Source organism: Fimicolochytrium jonesii (genome assembly GCF_025526975.1).
Source record: "Fimicolochytrium jonesii strain JEL569 chromosome Unknown EV422scaffold_5, whole genome shotgun sequence".
In the NCBI taxonomy this organism is placed as follows: domain Eukaryota; kingdom Fungi; phylum Chytridiomycota; class Chytridiomycetes; order Spizellomycetales; family Powellomycetaceae; genus Fimicolochytrium; species Fimicolochytrium jonesii.
This window is the reverse complement of record NW_026515672.1, coordinates 499,914-520,062: the sequence shown is the minus strand read 5'-3', so window position 1 is coordinate 520,062 and position 20,149 is coordinate 499,914. Positions and strand designations below refer to the sequence as shown.

The window sequence follows — 20,149 nt, the reverse complement described above, 5'->3', positions numbered from 1 at the left end:
TGCCTTTTATAGGATTTGGGGATGGACGCGAAGAAAAATCGAACACTGGATCTGTCACGTGGGGTCACATGATCTGTAGAGATGGGCATAAAGACTCGGACTCTGGCTTTGAGGACAGCCCTCCCTCGTCCAAGATTCACTTTGATGTGGCATACTGCCGAGACATCCCGCTTGCAGACGTCCTCGCTCGACTCCCGCACCATCCCACATGAACCACATTCTCCATCTCAGTATCACAGCATTCCAATCGAAATAATCAGATGCGAACCACACGTATATTTGTAATCCTCGGCAAGTACAACCACAAACAATCTGCACTGGGAATTAGTGCGATCATCGGTAGCGGCGGAGAGACAAGGTGTTCCTCCTGAGCCAGCTGGCGTAACGACCTCCACCACGGGTCTTGTTGTGTCCGTGACCCTTTCCGATACCACGGTTCTGCTTGCCAATGGCGGTAAGACCACGAGCCTCACGACGCTTGTGGACGGGGTCAACGATCCAGTTGATACGGGGGTCGCGACGGATGGCCTTGTGCTGGGGGTCGACAGCAATGACCTCGAAGAACTTGTAAGTGGCGTCCTGCAGGGGAAAAGAAATCAGCCTCTGCACCCATCGATTTTGTCCTGGCATTCCATTTACGAACCTGGTTGACCCAGTACGAGTTCAACACACGCAAGTTTCCGCACTTGCGGCCAACACGCTCCTCAGCGGTGGCACGGGCAGAGCGCTGGTACTTGAGCTGGGAAATACCCTGGCTGGCAGGCTTTCCGTAAACCTGACCCTTAGGGGCAAGACGCTTGCGGTTTCCACGGCGGACACGGATACGGTAGATAACGTATCCCTGCTTGGCCTTGTATCCCAAACGACGAGCCTTGTCAGGGCGGGAGGGGCGGGAGGCACGGTGAATGACGTTCAACTGCCTGTACTCCCAGCAGCGGACACGGAGAAGGAAGCGAAGCACATCAGACTGCTTCTTCTTGTACAGCTCCTCGAGATACTACGGAGTGATACTACTGTCAGTGACCGTTTCCCTCTCCGCCACCTAAAGCCCAGCTTCACACGCGCCCTCTCGTCTTACCTTGTAAGCTAGACAAATTGAATGTCAAAGCATCGTTTGGTGAAGGGAAAGAGAGGAACAATAGATAAGTCAAGGCTCCGATAGGTCATCAACCTGGCCACATCAACATCCTCCAAGGAATGCATCTGACTTTGCCCAAACAAAGCCAGATGTGTGGTCGGTCTATAAACAAGAGCGCGGGACTACTAACCACCCATTTTGAGTTACTACAGAAACAAAAAGGTTGTGGTTAGACAACATTCCGCATGGCTATTCACACGTCGAGAACCAGTCCTTAGAATGCCCCCTCATCCGTGCGACCCTAAAGCCCCTCTGCCTCTCACGATCATTCCACCGTCGCTTCGACCGTTCCACGCCCTCCCCATCTCCATGTCGAAATGCCCATCCCTAATTCCCGCGCATTCTTCCTTCAACCATCCATCCACCCCGTTCATCCATCCATCCATCCATCTCGCCCTTCTCAACGAAATACCCGCCCTCCGCGGCTGAATCGGCCGTTGCCGCTGCTGTACCTATGGATGGATGCAAGGTTTGGGTGTGTGCGATGCTTACCTTTTCTCCGACCACTGAATGATGTGATAAGGGAGAGTGATTATTCAAACCCGCTATGGCGAAGTTTGGTCTTGGGAGCGTACCGTCGGCGAGGCGCGTTGTGATTTATTGAGATGCACGTGCATTGGAGCGAAAGGTTTATTTGCATTCATTTGTCTTTCCGCCAACTTCTGCACAAGAAGCGCATGCATCTCACGAGGTGCTTCGACCATCGGACCGAGGCTTATTCGCCATCAGGTCTGAACCATACGTATTTTTCACCCCTTGCGAGGTGTTGAAAAGAGGTATGAGCAACCGCGCCGCTACTCAGCACTCCAGCAAAGCGAACGCAATTCCCAGACATGAGGAGTTCCCCGTGAAGACGGGTGGTTGCGCACAGCTTAAGGAACTACTATCAGGAACGGGCGAGACGAGTGGGACGATCCGCCGTGCGAGAGAAGGAAGCTCTTCGTCGGTGCGGGTGAAATTGTCATGTGTGCAAGGGAATCTAAGAGTTATGGAGAGCCATTCCCACGATTCTTAGCTTCCCTTTCGCGCGTAGGCTTGTTTCCCCCCTGCAAACGTCTAGGAGTTCACGGCGGACTTGGAGCCGCTTTGCACTGCTGGAGGGAGGGAGTCCGGGATTGACTCGTCGTCTCAGACCGGCAATAGCCTTTACCATAGAATCATCGCATGTTTATGACATTAATCAATTTGCTCGGTGCCCCATGAATGGGATAGCCATGAGGACGGACAGGGCTTCTATAGCTATAAGTCTCTGACGCGCAGGCAAAGACACTTTATACGGTGTGCCTGGTCCATTTCCTGTCTTTATGCAACAAGCTTTGGGCTCTCATAGTACGTGATGGATGCCGGTGGACGGGCACCGATGTACTCCCTGGCAGGGAAAGACCAGTATGCAGCCGACTCGTCCTGTTGACGCGTGCGGGATGCGGCAGCCACCATTTTTAACCTTTCGAGTTGTGCCATTTCTCTCGCAATCATCGAACGTGGCTTGCTATACGAGCAGGCCCTCATACCTCATCAGACAGCACTGGCAGTCGTCTTTGCTAGTCGTTTCCTCATCCCTTTTGGGCCCTCTCCATTAGCAGGTCGGTAGTCTTGAGGTAAGCGGCCGTGTACGAGGTTGTGTGATGGTCACATCTCCCGCCCCCCGGGGTCAAGAAATATGCCGGAAAGCCCGCTCGCTACTGGCTGACCAGGAGGACCAGCGAAATATCTGTCAAGCACATAATATCTACCGTTCAAAGACCCAAGTTTTTAACTATAGTATCAACTCCATTTGACGCCAATCAGATCCCCACCCCCATCATGAAGACGTTGTCGATAGCCACCTTGGGTGGCCTTCTACTCCTTCTCGTAGTCGGGCCAGTAGCCGCAACGACACTGACGTATAAGATGGAGCCACACGAACGCGCTTGTTTCTATGTCACAGCTAAGAGTGCTGGGGAAAAGATGGCGTTCTATTTTGCGGTAAGCTCGTTGTGGACTTGTCTCGGTGGGCGAAACCGGTGGGGAACGTGATGAATGGACCGGAATCCTTGCTGGGGAGATTTCGGATCGTCGATGTCGAGCTCTATGTTCATACCTTGTCTGTCCTTCACATAGGTCCAATCCGGAGGTTCCTTCGACGTGGATTACGATGTGATGGGCCCAAAAGGCAACGAGATACTATCAAGCACAAAAGAGCGCCAGGGGGACTTTGTATTCTCGGCACCTGATCCGGGAGAGCACTCCTTCTGCTTCAGCAATAAAATGTCCACCTTCACCGAAAAGGTCATCGACTTCGACATCACAGCAGAGCACGAGCAAGGCATCTCATCCCCCGTCGCCCAAGAACTGGCCAAGAAGGAGGAGATTAAGAAGGACATTAAACCGTTGGAAGAATGCATTACGCGGCTGTCCGATACGCTGGGCGGTGTCCAGAAGCATCAGAAGTACTTCCGGACTAGGGAGAACCGGAACTTTGACACGGTGAAGAGCACGCAGAACCGTATCTTCTGGTTCGGGACTCTCGAGGCGTTCTCGTTGGTTGTGATGGGGGTGTTTCAGGTCTTCATCATTCAAACCTTCTTCATGAAGAGTGGGAAGGCACGGGTGTAGACAAGGTACTATGATGTGTAGCTCTCATAACATCCATTTCTGAATCGATATTTTGGTAGCCCAAAAACTACACGATGTATGTGCATCGAATATCATTTAGCCTTCGAACCTGAGGAAGTCAGATCGATTGTAGCAGTTCAGAGAAACGCTCTCGAGGCGACTTACGTGCTGACACATAAGTCGCGGGTTGCGCATACGATGCAAGACATTCACCCCGAAGCAGCTGGGGTCATGTTGGTAACCGCCAACGCACATTGATGGGGAGCTCCCAGAACTGTTGCATGATATCAAAACGACCCTTCGCCCGCCGTTCCTATACGTCGCATCGGCTTACATGTGCTGTCCAGGACTAGGACCTAAGTGTTGACAACTCGATTACCTCCCCCGGACCCATGCGCGTCTGCCCGAGCTCCATGGGCTGCGCCGGGATGCCCTGAGAGTGATGATCGGGCGGGACGTAAGCTCCACCGGGTTTCAAAAGGTCCTTGAACAACTCCGTACATGTCCTTGAACTTGGGGAGAAGGCTCGGGCCGAGGTGGGAGGTTGAAAAATGGCTATGCGTACCCATTAGAATTCGGGTATGTCCTGTGCCACGCCCATAGTCTTCAATTAATGGCGATATATTCAGCCTGCGCTTGCAGGAACAGTGCCGGCGCATCCCTCTTCCCTACTCGCTTTCCAGCGATGCGCAATGTGCCGCTCAAGAGCGCTCGGATTGGGAACGGCTAGAGCCGTTAGCTCAGGCCAACGCCGGAAATGGTATGGATGTACGACCGTGGAATTCTGGCGCACACCAGAGCCCTCGAAGAATCAAAAGCCGCTATACTGTAGATATGGAGGCCACCCTTTAGCACTCCAAAGAAAGACTTACATATCGGGTACTAGGGACAGATCCCACAAGCGACTGGAGCTCGCTTTTGGAGACCTTTGTGCCACGAAGCTTTCGCATCGTCCATTCTCTGATCGTCATTGCCGGACTGTCTGTAGCGGGCACGCTGGCTTCGAATGGGACGGAGGGAACATCTTGCTGCATCATGGCGGGATAAAAGGCGGAGACACAAAGGTTTGCATACTGCTAAGGCTTGGACCCGGGGGTGAACGGAGAGTCGTCTGAAGTTTGGTGAGACGGCAGTGATAGGTGAACCGACGGGTGCGAAGGCTTGCTGCATGCTGGCGGGCCGACCGTTGATATAAGAAGGGGGCGACAACACTTGCATACTATATACGGCTTCGTCCCAAGAGTATATGGACAATTGTCCGAACTCCTCAGAAATGCCAGTGAGAGGCAAAGTCCGTGCTGGGCCAGCCAATTGTCGACAGAAGGCGGGGACGGAAAGGTTTGCATATTTTAGTACTGGTACGTCGCTAGCTTGGACGGGTGCTGTGAGTTGCGGGATTCCAGAAAGGCAGAGGTGTTGGCGCGTGACATCACGCGTTCGGAGCGTTCCGACTCCTCCGTGTCCAGATGTCCAGATCAGATTCACCCTTGAAAAAGTTCAGAAAAGAACGGCAGTCAACCAAAGTCAAAATGAGGCCTAAACGTCTGGCAACATGGAAGAACAGCACACAGTTCCCCGCGTCGGAAGCCATGCGCAGCGTAGCGTTATCTAGTGGAGGCGATATGGCACATGGGCAGAGCAGAGGAGCGGGGTCAACATCCCATGTCCAAGCGGATGGTAGAGGGAAGAGTCCATATGAACCACCGCCATCGGCCGAGAAGCCAAATCGGGTCGATGAGCGGAGCGATAAACGAATCAGGTCAAGCTATGCACCGCAGGATGCACCACGGCCTTCTAGTACATCCTCATCTGAGGCGGCAAGCAAGACCGCGAAAGGTCCAGAAACCAAGCCTGATGTGATAATACATGTGTATGATGAGAGCAAGAAAGGTGCGGCACAACGGATGACATCGCTTCTCAATGGAGGATTCATCACGCTTACTTTTAATGGATGTGCTTTCCAGCAAAACGGGACTACTTCTGCGACCGTATCCTATTGTTGCGCCAGATGCCATACTTCTCCCCATACCTTCTCAACCACGCTGCCGAAGCCACTATTGAAATCGATGTACATTGCGACATCCAAGTGTTCGAATGGCTGATGCTGTACATTTCAAGGAAGCGGCCTTTGTTCGGTACGTAGAGAGTCACAAACATTTGCTTGCTTACGTATTGAGCGACGACTTCTGAATGCCCACAGAGCCCAGATTGGCATTGAGCATCCTTGTCAGCTCGAACTTCTTGCAGATGGCAGCGCTTGAAGATCAATGCTTGTCTTATATCCATCAGACGATTGATGATGTTCTCAAAGGTGAGCATTTGTTGAACGTCGAGGTTCAATGACGAAGGCTAAGTTGTCCCGGGCGCTTAGTCTCTACCGATATGACCTGCTTGAATCAACCTCTCGTTGACAAGTATGTGCCTGGGGTTTCTTCACCGCTACCGAGAGCCGTCGGGCCCTACTGAACTTGAGCTAAAACATTAATCGTAGACTGGCAAAGCTGTTCACCGTCAATGAACTGGAGAACGTGCACGACATCCAGGACAAGATTCTGGGGTGAGCTACAATGCCTGTTCTCTCAAGGAAGGCTTATTAACTGAACATCTTCGCGGTTCTGATAGACAAATCTATTTCTGCAAGCTGCGCGATCTTCTGGCGAAGGCGGCCAGCGAAGACAACTTCGTGTGTGCCTGTCGTTTGTGCGGGAGGTTATACACCGAGAAGCGACAGTTAGAGCTTCTCTGCCACGAGGCGCCTTTGCGAGTGGGATATGATGGGGACGTGACGAGATGTCACCAGCGGTACGGAAAGGGATCGTCTTTCATGCCCACATGTTTGTCAAAGCTTCCTGCTCAATGTTTCGCTCTTCGAAAAGCTAGTGACGTCTCCTTCAACATCAATGACTTTATGACGACTTTATATGCGGCAAATGTCCCATGGAAAGAGTCGTATTGGATGTAAGTATATGTCCAGCGTCTTGAAAGCGGAGACCGGCCTTTCTGATGTCCCGTCGTAGGTTCTGGGGCCTCCTCCACCATCTTCATTGCTCAAAGTGTGATCAAACCTTTGCATGCGGAGATTACAAGGGATGCTGGCAACATGCCAGCGAAGCCACATACCCACCCAAGGATGGAGCGAATGGATACCACGCATGCTGCGGTGCGAGCGCCCAGAAATTCGATCCATTCAAAACAGCCAACGTGCGTGTCCATCGGATGTACTTAGTCGCTTTCGATCTTTTACTAAATCCCGGCTGCAGGGGTGCAAGCAAGTCGCACATGTACCCAATGTCACCTCTGGCGAAGTGTACAGCACGTTCAAAGATCATATGGACCACATCATTCGCTCCTCGCTACGTGCGGTGTTCTTGGAAATCACGTACTCGGTAGAAACCAAGCCCAAGCCGGTCGACCGGTTGTTGCCGAACAGTCTGCAAGGCGATGGTGCGCACGCGTTCTGCAGGGATTCGCGGGTCTTTCCTAATGCCTGGGGTCCTTCGGGCCGGGAAGAGAGGAGGGGCTCGTACTTCGTTGAAGGTATAGCATGTGGACCGCGGGCATAAGTTCCAATCGTACCACGGACTAAATCCTGCCTCTCTCTCTAGATCTGGACCGCTTCTCATCATTGACGACAATATCTCGAGCCGCAAGAGCCTGATGATGTCAAAGTAGTTCTCGCGAAATCAAGGATGCATAGATTCACAGGTCAGGGCTGAACCTCGTATTAGGCGGCCATATAAATAAGATAAACCCTTCGAGTACTTTAGTAACTCATTGTCAAAGGGATTCCCGCATACACCGCAGACAGCGGCTTTGTTACACCAAATCATATGGTTTAATGTCGAAAATCGGCGTCGCCGAAACTTTCCCTTCCGAAGAAAGGCCCATTATCACGTCCTCAGAACACGTGCTCCTCGCCTCAATCATCATCCTTCGCCGTCCTTTTCTTCTTCCCTTTCTTTGCTTGCTTCGTCTTCAGCCGAGCATTGAGCATCTGCGCGGTATGCTTCTTGATGGTCTCGCGGTCCGGCACGTCCCCGTAGTCGTCGTCGTCCTCATCATCTGTCGTGCCCAACCAAAGCATGAGAACGCAGGATTGAAAGAAAAAGGCCGTATGAACATCATCTCACCTTCGCCACCAGACTCCTCGAATTCCACCGGTCGTAGTTTGACACGGGTGTTGTACACGGGCAGCTGTGATTGTGCGACTTGGAAGATGCTTGTCGTTTCGCCTGGCGGTTGTTGCGCGGTGGGTTGTGGGACGACAGGCTGGTAGAAGACGCTTTTAGTAGGTGATGGGAAAGTGGAATCTCAGAACGCAAGATCATCCGTACCTCTGGTACTTCTTTGCCTTGCACGTTGTTGGCCAGGTGTTCCAATTTTCGGATACAGACATTCAGTATCTGCACGACTGTTTCATCTGACATTTTTGGTTGTTGCGAATCCGGCTGATAGAGACAAGATGCCGATCAGATTTGCAGGTTCAGAACATCCAGAATTGATGGAAATTCTCTTCTCACCATCTGAATACCATCCACCTTCGCAGACAAGTGTTGAACCCCAGCCTTCGAGTTCCCCAATAGCTTCGCCATCTTCTCAAACTTGCCCTTCGCATCCAACATCTTATTCTCAGCCTCATTCACATGGTCCTTCATCTCCTGAATCATTCTCCACGAATGCGCATGCCTAGCCTCGCCCGAGAAGCGCAGTTCCTCAAACTCATCTGAAATCGCGTTCTTCTTCTTCTTGAGCTCCTCGTGCCGCTGGTCGTTTTTGCGTTGGAGCTCCGAGAGATGCTCGTGGGTTTCACCCTGTGCACGGTATTTGGCAATGACTTCGTTGATGTCTGAGACACCGGCCGCTTCTTTGACGAGACGCATGTTCTCTTCATAGTCGGCGATGTTCTTTTCGCGTGCTTCGTCGTATTGCTCTTTGTTGACCTCGGAGTTGAGGGAGAGATCATTGGATGGGTCGTCAAGTTGGAGTTTCTACAAGTTGCAATTGAGCATAATTTAGGACTTATGGGAGTAGACCACATGCGTAGCCCTTCGCCCGAACCCACCTTCCAGTCGATCTTGTCCGTGATCTCCATCTTCTGCTTGACAAGCTCTTTTCGCAACTGGAGATCTTTCTCACGTTGCTTTCGTTCGTCATTGATTTGTTGCTCAAACCGTGCCAGCTCCGCCTGCATGTTTTGGTTCTGGTCAGTCTGGTACTTCCTCCCACGGACCAAGCCACCCTTTTGCAGGCCTTCATCAAGTACCTTGGCGACCTCCTTCGCGTGGTTAGCATCCCTAGACATCGTCTCAAGCTCAAGCGCATCCTGTTTCTTCAGCTTGATGGTCTTCTCAAAACTCGTCAGCTGGTTGTCAAATGTCAAGCGCTCTTCTTGCAGTCGCTTGGCTATTTGCTCGTATGTTTTCCGTACGGCTTGTGCCTCGTTGTACTTGATGGTAGCTTTGTCGAGGCGATTCTCGAGCATTCGGATTTCCTGCATGCAAATATATGTTACTGATGATGTCCCGCAGAGCTTCTAACGAAGGTTTCTCTCCGGTCTCTGGACGTGCAGCGCTCTTCCATCCACCACGTCTCCGCACCTTAGCCTCTGACGAGTCTTGGAGATTCGACACCACCGTCTCCGCTTCCCGTCCCAGATCAGCCAGCTGATCCTGCATCCCCGTCAGCTTATCACTTTTCAGTCTCGCCTCGGCCTGCAGCTCGTCGTATTTCTTATGCATTTCGCATATTTTTTGGTCGTACTTTTCCAACTCCGTCAACGACGTTCGGCTGGTTTGCGTATCAGCCTCGGACTACAATGCGAGCTTATAAGCATTTGGGCCTCAGAAGATGCGAAAGCTAAACGGTACCTTCTTCAATTTGGCAATAGCATCGCTCAATTCCTTATTCCTCGCTCGAAGGTTGCTAACCTCGTCTTTATTTTGTCGGATCGCCCACTGACTTGTCTCGTAGTAGGCTTTCCGGTCACCCTCTAAAAATCAAGATTCTCAGAGAACGAACGCTATCTTTTCACATTCATTATGAGAATTAATTCATTCTCGCAAAAGGAGTCTATCTACATTCCCCGGTGATTGTAAGGGCATCCTCCCCATCGACCTCACTACCTACCTAATAGTTCAAACCTAAGCTTCAAATCATGCAGCTCCTCGTCCACCAACAGTCCCTTATCGTATTGGCGCATGGCGTAAATAGTCTGATGGAGCAGTTTCTCCCTCCGTTCTCCGTATGCTCACTATTCAGCTGAGTGCAAAGGAAGGCTTGAAATGTGGCTGATAGAACGGCCCCAAAATCGAACTCCCAAAGGCAGCAAAGCGGAAAGCCCCGCTGTCGAAATGGAAAGTCTGCTTACGTGAAGGCGCGCTCTGATTCGCTGGATTTCTTCTCAAGTGGGGAGGTCTCACTTCTCGCTTGGACCTGCGTTTCTCACCTTTCAGAAAAACTCTTGCTTGCAAACCTACCGCATCAACAATATCCCTCGTCCACCTACACCTTCCGAAACCTCCACCATGTCGCAAGTCAACACCAAGGCCTTCCCCCTCGCTGACGCTCAGCTGTCCAACAAGATTCTCGACCTTGTGCAGCAGGCGTCTCACTACAAGCAACTGAAGAAGGGTGCTAACGAAGGTAGGTGAAAAGGAATCTCTCGTCGATGGTCTTTCACTTCCTCTGCGGCGATACTTGCGCAGATAAGGCTTTCTCTGCATTGAGACGTTGGCACTAACCGTTTTCGTTATTCCTTTTATACAGCAACGAAGACCCTCAACCGAGGTATCTCAGAGTTCATCGTCATGACCGCCGACACCGAACCCCTCGAAATCCTTCTCCACTTGCCCCTTCTCTGCGAGGACAAGAACGTACCATACGTTTTTGTTCCCTCCAAAATTGCCCTCGGCCGTGCGTGTGGTGTCTCCCGCCCTGTTGTCGCCGCTTCCGTGACCACCAACGAAGGGTCGGAATTGAAGGCGCAGATTCTTGCTATCAAGATCGAGATTGAGAAGCTTCTGATCTAGGACCATATTTTTGATCATGGAACGACCGACCATCAACATTTACGCCTTCGTTATTTATTGCAAAGCTTGTTGGGCACACAAACCCACTCTTTTTACGTCAGTTTAGAACCCCATCGAGTAGGTCACGAACCTTCTTCCACGCATATTTTCAGCAGTGATGGATGACTCTCCGGTGCGGAGGGGCGAGTGCACGACTGCTCGCTCTTCTCGACCCCCGGAGATGCCCACCCTGAGCGAATTCTGTTACATAGTTTTGAGGTTATCCACCTCGCACAGTTTTTTCTCTGGTGATCCCCCCTCTGGGTGTATGGTGAAGAGGGTGTAGATTTCACAAATATCATTATCATAGCTTCTGGCATACCACATTTTCCCTTGATCGATTTTTTGTCGCTGGTTATGCTTGGAAGCGTCGTTTGCTTCTTCTTCTACTCAGGTGTCCCGTTGATTGAAGCGGAGCGGCCTCCGAGAACTTTAGTCACCTTGCTCGATGTGGTCGACAGCAGCGTTCCTTCTCCCGATTCTTGCGCCGTAAAACACTTACACTAACTGGTCGTCGTTGCAACCAACCATGTGCCAGAAGTTCTGGAAGGCGTGAGACTCAAGGATAAACAACTATTATAACGCGACGAGACAAGCCCAAAGCTGAATCCCGTCAGTCAAGAACGCCTTGAGGAAAGACACTGTGCAGTTGGCTCGTTTCATCCAACACTTTGAGCATCGCTAGGGCCGGTCCCACAGAGATAGAGAGCCCACACATCCTAGCTATCCATGGTGGTCCTTCTCACCGCAAAGCTCGGAGATGCCGACACCGGACGCGACGGCGTGTTCTATGCCGGTGAGAAATTCGTATGCCACCTCACGTTCTCCAACAAAGCGACGGTGAACACCCCTGCAAGACTAGCCGCAGCTTCACAAAGCCCGCTAGGCTCACTAGCTGCCAGAAATGCGGCAAAGAGGACCCCAGGCCACTCTAGGAACAGCTCTACGGGCCAGAACTTGCGCGTCGCGGCGTTGAAGGCCACGACGATGACAAAGTCGACGAGTGATCTTGACTTGCAGGCGAGCTTTGGAGAGAGTGTGGAGGATAATGAGCTGGGGTCGAATCCGGTACAACAGCCTGTTAAGACGTCTGAGGGAGCAGCGGGCGCGCCAGAGGCTGGATCTGCAGAGGGGCAGGCTACCCAGTCGTCCGGGTTAACGGGCTTGCTCCGGCGATCCCTCTCACTGACGTCGATACGAAGCGCTGTGGGAACCACACTCAGCATACTGGGAACCCCATCAGATACTCGAAACTCGGCGTTCATGCACAGCATGAGAGACATTTCCGAGCACAATCACGCGCAAGATTCAACACAATCATCAGCAGCGTCGACTCCTCAGGGACACCTATCACAATCCCCCACCCGCTCCCCGCCACTAAGACCATTCCTGAACCGAAACGATCTTGGCCCGCCAACGACGCAGCGGGTCTCCCTCCATATGATTGGCAACGATGTTCTTAAACCACTCCCTGCATCTCTCTTGGATCAACAAAGCGATTCCGGCACCCTGGTGCAGTCTGATTCTTTCGGGGATATGCCGTCCGCTTACTCTCCGTTACCGCTTCCCCGCGGGTTACCCGAACCAACGCCTATGCGAGGCTCCGCGCCTTCACCGCATGGAGCGAAGTACGAAAAGTTTGCATGGGCGTATGCACAGTTGACGGGCGAGTTTTGGGTGGATGCAGCCACCGTAAAGATCACAGAGTTTGAATCGCTGAAGTCGAAGGCGATGTATCGGCCAGCTGGCGCGGCAGGCGGCGGAGGCACAATGGGGGTGGCTGGCACCACCTCTACGGGCAAGACGGATCGCTCTGCTTCAGACTCACAAGCACAAACGTTTCCGGTCTTGAGCACACCACCGTCCATCATGTTCACGGACCTCGTCCTGGATCCGGGCGAAAGCAAAACATGTGCGCAAATGATGTGAGCTTTGCAACGCTCGAAGAATCTTGGCAGTCGTTACAATGCTGCTAGCATGTGGCTGACATTTCATGTTTGTGTTCATCCGTACATCAGACAAGTTCGAGTTCAACCTGCCGCAATCATTACCGCCATCACATAGAGGGAAGTTCCTCCGGATATCGTATAAGCTCATCGTGGGCGTCCAGCGGGGCGGGATAACCCACAAGTCGCAAGTCATATCTCTCCCCTTTCGCATGTTCAACTTTGTCAGAGGTAACGTACCAAAGCGGTCTCGCATGTTCATTTCCGCTTTTAGCACGGCAGCTGGGTTTGAACACTCTTTGCAACAGGCGACGGCTCTCGCCCACTGTACGGCCTCACAAGCCCCGCAGCATATACCCGTGACGAAGCCAGCATCGTAGTGGAAAACGAACACTCAGGTCGGTAGTTGCCCCACAGCTACGCACAGATGTTTTGAAGCATGTACAATCTATGTATGGCCGATTGACTGGCTGACATGGCAGATCTGGACAGGCAGGCAAACAGCAACCAGGCGTCCTTGCTGGACAAAGACGACATTAATGACTGTTTGTCGCGGACGATTTCTGTTTGTATGATGTCGCGGAAGGGTGCGTATGTTGGTCTTGCTTTATACATACCGGGACGGAGACTATACGGGACTATACGGGATCAATGCTGATACCTGTACGCAATGCAGTTTCGTACGATATATGCAAAAACACGGACAACGTCGCGAAGTTGACCCTCAACCGGAATGTATACCGGCTGGGCGAGACGTTAATGGGGATACTCAACTTTAGCAATAGCACCATTCCGTGCTTTCGGGTAAGCACTCATTGCGCGAAACTGCCGTCGCGATCGACTGAGTACCTGAACTCTACGCAATCTGCAACCACATAGGTATCAGCATTCCTAGAAAGCAAAGAATACGTCGACGAGGCATATGGCGTTCGGCCTGTCGGCGAGAGCGCAACGCTGTCACGGCGCGTATATGCCGAGCAGCATAAGTTCACGCTGAATCACAAACGCATCGGTATCGACCTATTCGTGCCGAATACCTCTACGGGGGATTTTGAGACTTCTGCAGGTGAGGAGAGAAGGGAAACTGACGCTGGTGGTTTGGGATGCGCTTTTCTTAGCTCAACCTTCGTATTCTCAAAACCAGTTGCTCTACGATGGTCCCTCCGCCTAGAGTTCATAACAGGCACCGAAAAGCAACTCCATCTCCAATCCTCCAGCAACTCGACCTTCATCCACACGCACGCGATCCCGACCGCCAAAGTAGAGGCGTTTGATTGTATTATCCCATTACGGGTATACGGCATGAAGAGCGCGGCCGTTGCCCAGCCGCTGCTCTTTGAAATAATATAAAGCGGACCGTGAACCCTGGTCTGCGCCGCACCAGCCCGTGATGGTCTGCACTTCTTCTCCATCAGGGCCGCATTCAGTTGTGAGATTCTGATTGGGTTGTTCTCTGTGATCTCTAAGATCACGGCGCCAGTTACAGGACGGGTATTTGTTCTCTATGTAATATGGTTGTGCGCAAGTCCCATCTGTCCCATCTCATCGGACCGACTGACGCTTCCCGAGTCGCCCCCTCCGCCGCAACAGGGTAATCTCATGATTCGTATAGAAATCTCAAGCAGGTAGCTTGAACTTTTTGCCCTTCAGCACCCTACGAAATGGAACGTGCATCAGTTTGTGCGGTGTGACGGAACTTGCAGCATAGAATCCCTCTCAGAGAAAATGACGAACCTCCCAAAATAGACGTAAAAGAAGTCGCAGTACAGGGCCGTCTGCAGGATCCCTGAGATGACGGCCACATAGTCCACATGGCCGTCCGTGAAATACCGATATATCCAATTGAGGATGTACAGCCCTCGGTAGGCGCCTAACGCAAAGAGGTAGTGCGTCGTAATGGTCTCTGCTTCCCCTGTCCGCGTCAATTGGAACAGCTGTGGAAGGATCGCCACGGATTCCAGGAAGATCGAGAAAGACCATAAGATCTGTGATGGATGATCGACATTGCCATCAGCTCTCCAAGCTCTGAAAATGGAGGTTAAGCTCTCCTAAACCTCTGCTGTATTTCGTACCTCGATGATGTTGAAAGGTCCTCCCTCATGGAAAATCAGCCCCAGAACCGCGCACGGCCCCATCAGATACTCCACACGAAGCGTGTCGTGCGTCGAGTCCCACGTTGCGCGATATTTCACCTTCATGAGGTACAAGATGTAGAAGGATGTCCCGATGAAGAAGAGCTTCATCACCGTGTTGTAGAGGGACACGAATTTGACGAAGAGATCGAGATACCGCGTGCAGAAGATGAGGGCGTAGAGCGCTTGGGTTTTAAATGATATGCCTGGGAAAGGGAGTGAACGTCAGTCCCAGTGACGAGAGATCACCTTCCGGTCGCATTTCAGAAAGCGGGGTTTCCGTCTTCTGATATATTTCCATGACAGACGACCCGCAAAGCTGAAGCGGGCCTGCTGATCAACGACTGATCGTCTCACCTGCTGCCGACCGCGTTTGCGTTATTTTCAGAAGCAGAATGACGATTGATGCCAGGTGCATCAGATCCGCGACGAGGCGAAAGATGTTCATGATGGACGAGCGAGAAACGGACTGGTTGGAGTTGTCGGTTTGCCAGCGCTTTCCGAGAAAGGGTGAAGCTGCTTCCCAAAGGCGGTTGGTTTTTGGCTGTCCGAGTCGGCAGTGGGTGGGCAATGCGTCCGGGATGACGGGGGATGGGCAAGCAGTTCCAGAAGCAGTTCCAACAACGAGATGAATTTGCAGAGCGCGTCGTGACGACTTTGAACGGCCGAAATCGCGCCCGTGTTCTCCAGTCCCAACATCGGTCACGTCCTGGGTCACGTCGTCTCTCACGAGGACCAGTTTCGAGCGAGTCGACTCTTCCTTTGCGAAGCATATGGAAGCTCCCGATGCCCGAGATGTACTGTCTTGTATGGTATGGTTTTTATACTCATATGGGTCATGATGTCTGATTCCATCCTGTCGATAGAATTCCCGCCGCACGAAACTCTAGATCTACATCCCACTGCACGAAAACTAACGTAGCGCTAATATATGGCGAACTTCTTTGACGGCGTCGGAGACCCGCTAACATCTGAGGTTGGCGTAGACGAAGTCGCTTTCTCCACCGCCCTGCTGGCCTTCACAGGTGCCTTTGGAGTGTCCGCTGGCAGCGGCCTCAACTCCCTCTTCAGCGCTTCGATCTCCTTTCGCAACTTTCTGGCCTTGACGTCCACCGTCTCTTTGTACTCCGCAAAGTCTCTCCGCATCCACTTCAGCTCCAGTGCCAAACTCCCACACACCATCCATAGAAACAGCTCGAAAATGGTCTTCTTGAACCGCCCTACAAAGGCAACACCTTCTTTGGAACGACGGGCGATCAGTCTAAGTCCTGTTGCGCGAGGCTGTGGGGTATGTGATGGTATCGGTTCGGGGTATGGGACAGATTCGGATGCTGAGGACGACGAGTTCGGCCGTGACCAGCGGGTCGTCGTAGATCGGGGGGTCGGTTGAGAGCGGTTTGCAATGCGGATAGTATGCCGTGCCTTTACTCCTGAGTCGCTCAGTCTAGACGCTCGGTGCGTCGCTGTCGATAAAAACCTCTGCTGACTCCCAGGCCAGTTGGCGGCAGCCTTTTTCAAGGCGTGGAGAGCCTCGGTTTGGAACATGACGGTTACTGAAAGTGGTATCGGTAAGAGAGACGCAAAACGGTGTGGCACAATTGAACCGATGAAGTATACCTTTTGCGGGAGGGTAGCCTTGACGAAAGAGAAGGTCAAAGACTTCCAAGCGATATCGCTTTCGCAGCGCAGATAACTGTTAATGCAGCTCTGAATCGGCTCTGAATGCAGCTCTTGAGGCTCTTGCCAGGCTTTCCTGGTCGTCACCGGGGTTTGCCAACGCGTTCTCCCAGCACTGGTTCTCCCGAGCCCCAAAAGCGTCCCGATTTATCATATTCTTTCATCACGAGGGCGCAACTACGGCTCGCACTGAAACCGAAAACATGTCACTCTCGAGTTGAAAAGAGCGTTCACCACATTACATTGCGTAAATATAAAGGCAACGTCGTCTGACTCGGTAAGGTCGGATTCTACTGAACTGCGTGGGATTTACGACAATCAAATGACGCATCTATGCCAAATCTATCTAAATAGAACCCGTCTGATCAAACCCCTTCAAGGGTATGTACATGAAATCCGCTACGCCTTCGTCTGATCCTGCACCTCCCTAACCATGTCTATAAAGTACCTATGGAACCTCTCATCACTTGTAAGCTCTGGATGGAAAGCAGTAGCAAGAATATGCCCTTGCCGTACCGCCACGATATCACCATCCTCAGCAGACGTCGGTGCCGCATTCTTGACCACCCTAGCGAGAACTTGCACTTTTTCTGGCTTTACTGTCTCGATGATGGGTGCACGGATGAACACGCCAGGAAAGAGTCGCTCTGGTTCCGTTAGGGCCGGGACGGACAAGTCTCCGACAAATGAATCCACCTGGGCGCCGAAAGCATTGCGCTTGACAGTCACATCCAGACCGCCAATAAGGGATTGACCACCAATTTTGATCTTGTGTGCTTCGTTGGAAAGGAGAATCATCCCTGCGCAGGTTCCCTATCGACGTTGTGTGATTGAGTTTCATGTCATCATGAAGACTTCCCGAACCTCCTCCCATCCGAACATAACGTACCCAGACAGGCTTTCCAGCCTTGACCCAGTTCCGCAGTGGCTCCATTAACCCAGTCCTCTCTGCAATAAGTGCCATTGTGGTGCTTTCTCCGCCAGGTAATATCAGGGCGTCGAGCGTTGGGTCCAAGAGAGCCGCCTCGGTCTTGACCTGCACGGTGGAGTCCACATCCTCGGTCAAGCGGTGCAGGAGATGTTGATGTTCTGTGAAAGCTCCCTGCAGGGCTGGAGTTGCGTTTGTCAGACATTGGAAACTCCGCGCAAAACAAAGGCTCAAAGCCGTACCTAGCACCCCGATGCGAAGTTTCTTCTTCTCGTTTGTATCCGCCATATTGAAAGAAGCTCGTCGGCGGTGCTGTGGATAGGGTGCAGAAGTGCAAAGAACGGAACCAACCGTGCTCTGAAGTTCAGGAATTTGGTCAGGAAGGAAAATGATGCAGAACCCTTTTACAACCAGCTTTCCAACTTTGTCACGGGTGTCACGCGTTGGGCTGGACTCGATCCAGCTCCCTTTCTCTCATTTGCAGCAATCTTCAGACTGAGGCCAGCCTTCACAACCGAGCTGCGTCGTTCTTCAGGTTCTGCAGATAGAAGATCGGCGATACTGGGACTTTTCGGACCAGGGCAGTCATGCCGTTCTTTCCGAATGGTCCTTTACCGGCGCAAAACCTGGAGTCCACGCTTAATCGGTTCAACACTGAGCACGAAACTACGACTAGTTTTGTTGGGGCTGGGGTCACGACTGTGGAAAACAAACGGGCTTTCATTCAGCGACTTCTGGAGGCTTTGAATAAAGATATCGCAGACGAAGGATATGACGAGAATCCACGTAAGCGCGGGGAAACGAGTTGCGCTGCTACATATCAAAAGCTGAGGGCTGAAGTTCTAATATCTTTTGTCCAGTTGTCACCAAGATCTTGACCTGTCTGCGCTTTCTGTCGCGCGAGCCCGAAGGATGTGATGATCTCTTTGGCAATAATGTTGGTGATTTTCAGCGGCCGAATCGTTGCGTTTCCAGGATCTGACGGAGTTCCCGATCTGTTTTCAGGGAGTAGCTGTGTTACTCAAACAGGCGAGGCTAGATGTAGATGCCAAGTTTGATTTCACCGAGAATCCGAGTGCAACCGAGGCCTTGAAGTGCTTGTGCAACACGCTATTGCAGCACCCGCCCGCGCGATTAGGCGTTGCGGAGCTTGGTGGGGTGGAGTCCATATGTCACTTGCTGAAGGTGAGCCGACTCGTTCCGTCCTAAATGCCTGCAAACCTGACGCGTGCCCTTGGTCGCAGGATTGTCACTCAGAGCTCCCAAGTGACTTTCAATTCCTCCTCATGCGCATAACATTCCTTCTGAGCGTCGAGGATCCTGCTATAGTCAGGTGCATGCTCGCTCCCAACTTGGGGTTCGTCGACACATTGACCATCTACCTTCAACCGCTCACGAAGCAGCAGTCTGTGAAAGCCGAGATGGTGATGAGCGAGATTCTGAAGACCGTATATAATCTCATGAGTGTCGGAAAACCAGCCCCAGCGACGACGAGGTCGTCAACCAAGCTGAATGGAAGGACAGGGTCCCGTTCTTCTATTTCAAGTACTGTCGTCACGCTAGCTGGAGTGACAGTCGATGTAGATTACATCGACGGATTCAAAAAGTAGGTGAGACCCACAGGGTTCGGTGAGCAAACGCCCTTTTGTACATTTGGGCAGGAAACTGATTCTCATTCTTCCATCTTGCAGTCTACTTCCAGTCATCACACATCTTCTCATCAACCATCCCCTCCCATCTACTCCATTGACCCCACCGATCTCGCATATGGTCCACACACTCCTCAACTTCCCGCTGACGCCATACCGCGACCTGTTCTTCAAGCAAGGCGACGTGCACCCGCTTGTGGGTAGACTATGTGAGATACTGGCGGGGTCGCTGGATGCCAATTCAAGCGAGGATTCCAAGCCGAATGCGCGGAGGAAGTCATTATCTCAGACCAAGGTGGAGGACATCCTGCCTTCGCTGCTTCTCGTTTTGGGAGGAATCGCAAGGCAGGACGTGGACGCGAAAGATGCGCTTCGTGATATCTTACTACATGAGGATATGTAAGTTCAGACCTTGAGTGTGAAGTACGAGATCAAAGGGCATTGAGTGACGAGTTCCAATTTGTAGCGATCGCTCAAAGCCTCTGGACGAAGGGACCAGTCTAACTTCCCGGTTGATCGGTTTCATGACATCTATAATTCACCCCAACATCCGTGACAGCGTCTGCGAGCTCATCTTTGTGCTCTGCGACGAGGATCCGGGAAAACTGGTCCGATATACGGGATACGGCCATGCAGCAGGATTCCTGTATTCAAAGGGCATTGCAGGAGGTCCATTCGATGACAGCGCCGCCAATTCACGACCGGCCTCCCGTTCCCAGCCGATTCATCCCATCAGTGGGAAATACGAACGGCCCGATACAGGACCCGAACTCGAAGATATGACGGAGGAGGAGAAGGAGAGGGAGGCGGAGAGACTCATGGTACTCTTTGAACGATTGAATAGGACTGGTGTGATCAAAGCGGTATTTCCGAAATAGAACATGCGAGCCGATCAGAGGGTGGCATGTGGTTTTCACCGCATATGGTGTATCAAGCGCCATGCACATACAAGAACGATGCGAAACATGGCACTTAGATACCGGTGAGGAAACGTGCAGAATAGAATTTGTTTTTTGG

The 20,149-nt window shown here is 52.0% G+C and overlaps 10 protein-coding genes across 10 annotated transcripts; 5 read left to right on the top strand and 5 right to left on the bottom strand.

Annotated features, from left to right (window-relative positions):
• Positions 1–163: 163 nt before the first annotated feature.
• Positions 164–1,686, bottom strand: EV422DRAFT_521309 (ribosomal protein L15e). The gene is made up of 5 exons (XM_053069748.1): positions 1,631–1,686; positions 1,265–1,284; positions 1,233–1,234; positions 644–999; positions 164–579 (listed from the first exon to the last, which is right to left on the bottom strand). The coding sequence occupies exons 2-5, from the start codon at positions 1,273–1,275 to the stop codon at positions 334–336; spliced, it is 615 nt and encodes a 204-aa protein (XP_052927570.1). The 5' UTR covers positions 1,276–1,284; positions 1,631–1,686; the 3' UTR covers positions 164–333.
• EV422DRAFT_550167 (emp24/gp25L/p24 family/GOLD-domain-containing protein) lies at positions 1,686–3,733 on the top strand (the record flags this gene model as incomplete). The annotated part of the gene is made up of 3 exons (XM_053071752.1): positions 1,686–1,698; positions 3,006–3,103; positions 3,239–3,733. The coding sequence occupies 3 exons, from the start codon at positions 1,686–1,688 to the stop codon at positions 3,731–3,733; spliced, it is 606 nt and encodes a 201-aa protein (XP_052927569.1).
• A 1,529-nt stretch (positions 3,734–5,262) lies between these two features.
• EV422DRAFT_565465 (uncharacterized protein) lies at positions 5,263–7,391 on the top strand (the record flags this gene model as incomplete). The annotated part of the gene is made up of 10 exons (XM_053072319.1): positions 5,263–5,623; positions 5,698–5,868; positions 5,934–6,044; positions 6,105–6,147; positions 6,225–6,290; positions 6,356–6,535; positions 6,614–6,691; positions 6,751–6,934; positions 6,994–7,270; positions 7,339–7,391. 10 exons carry the CDS (start codon positions 5,263–5,265, stop codon positions 7,389–7,391), a joined length of 1,524 nt encoding a protein of 507 aa, XP_052927568.1.
• An 83-nt stretch (positions 7,392–7,474) lies between these two features.
• EV422DRAFT_358788 (uncharacterized protein) lies at positions 7,475–9,594 on the bottom strand. The gene is made up of 7 exons (XM_053066620.1): positions 9,331–9,594; positions 8,997–9,224; positions 8,796–8,918; positions 8,254–8,721; positions 8,068–8,181; positions 7,864–8,002; positions 7,475–7,795 (listed from the first exon to the last, which is right to left on the bottom strand). Exons 1-7 carry the CDS (start codon positions 9,469–9,471, stop codon positions 7,653–7,655), a joined length of 1,356 nt encoding a protein of 451 aa, XP_052927567.1. The 5' UTR covers positions 9,472–9,594; the 3' UTR covers positions 7,475–7,652.
• Positions 9,595–10,178: 584 nt separating this feature from the next.
• EV422DRAFT_618376 (13 kDa ribonucleoprotein-associated protein) lies at positions 10,179–11,129 on the top strand. Its single transcript, XM_053074033.1, has 2 exons — positions 10,179–10,375; positions 10,499–11,129. The coding sequence occupies exons 1-2, from the start codon at positions 10,258–10,260 to the stop codon at positions 10,759–10,761; spliced, it is 381 nt and encodes a 126-aa protein (XP_052927566.1). The 5' UTR covers positions 10,179–10,257; the 3' UTR covers positions 10,762–11,129.
• Positions 11,130–11,529: 400 nt separating this feature from the next.
• On the top strand, positions 11,530–14,096 carry EV422DRAFT_565462 (Rgp1-domain-containing protein; the record flags this gene model as incomplete). The annotated part of the gene is made up of 7 exons (XM_053072318.1): positions 11,530–12,712; positions 12,819–12,977; positions 13,055–13,144; positions 13,229–13,333; positions 13,423–13,550; positions 13,626–13,812; positions 13,891–14,096. 7 exons carry the CDS (start codon positions 11,530–11,532, stop codon positions 14,094–14,096), a joined length of 2,058 nt encoding a protein of 685 aa, XP_052927565.1.
• Positions 14,097–14,260: 164 nt separating this feature from the next.
• Positions 14,261–15,564, bottom strand: EV422DRAFT_358801 (ER lumen protein retaining receptor). The gene is made up of 4 exons (XM_053066622.1): positions 15,236–15,564; positions 14,819–15,084; positions 14,481–14,731; positions 14,261–14,400 (listed from the first exon to the last, which is right to left on the bottom strand). Exons 1-4 carry the CDS (start codon positions 15,324–15,326, stop codon positions 14,364–14,366), a joined length of 645 nt encoding a protein of 214 aa, XP_052927564.1. The 5' UTR covers positions 15,327–15,564; the 3' UTR covers positions 14,261–14,363.
• On the bottom strand, positions 15,565–16,682 carry EV422DRAFT_358800 (uncharacterized protein). The gene is made up of 2 exons (XM_053066621.1): positions 16,496–16,682; positions 15,565–16,431 (listed from the first exon to the last, which is right to left on the bottom strand). Exon 2 carries the CDS (start codon positions 16,421–16,423, stop codon positions 15,803–15,805), a length of 621 nt encoding a protein of 206 aa, XP_052927563.1. The 5' UTR covers positions 16,424–16,431; positions 16,496–16,682; the 3' UTR covers positions 15,565–15,802.
• Positions 16,683–16,771: 89 nt separating this feature from the next.
• Positions 16,772–17,898, bottom strand: EV422DRAFT_521289 (PdxT/SNO family). Its single transcript, XM_053069747.1, has 3 exons — positions 17,726–17,898; positions 17,445–17,665; positions 16,772–17,368 (listed from the first exon to the last, which is right to left on the bottom strand). The coding sequence occupies exons 1-3, from the start codon at positions 17,769–17,771 to the stop codon at positions 16,955–16,957; spliced, it is 681 nt and encodes a 226-aa protein (XP_052927562.1). The 5' UTR covers positions 17,772–17,898; the 3' UTR covers positions 16,772–16,954.
• On the top strand, positions 17,877–20,139 carry EV422DRAFT_521287 (guanine nucleotide exchange factor). Its single transcript, XM_053069746.1, has 6 exons — positions 17,877–18,269; positions 18,344–18,420; positions 18,489–18,668; positions 18,728–19,089; positions 19,175–19,531; positions 19,599–20,139. Exons 1-6 carry the CDS (start codon positions 18,071–18,073, stop codon positions 20,008–20,010), a joined length of 1,587 nt encoding a protein of 528 aa, XP_052927561.1. The 5' UTR covers positions 17,877–18,070; the 3' UTR covers positions 20,011–20,139.
• The last annotated feature ends 10 nt before the right edge of the window (positions 20,140–20,149 follow it).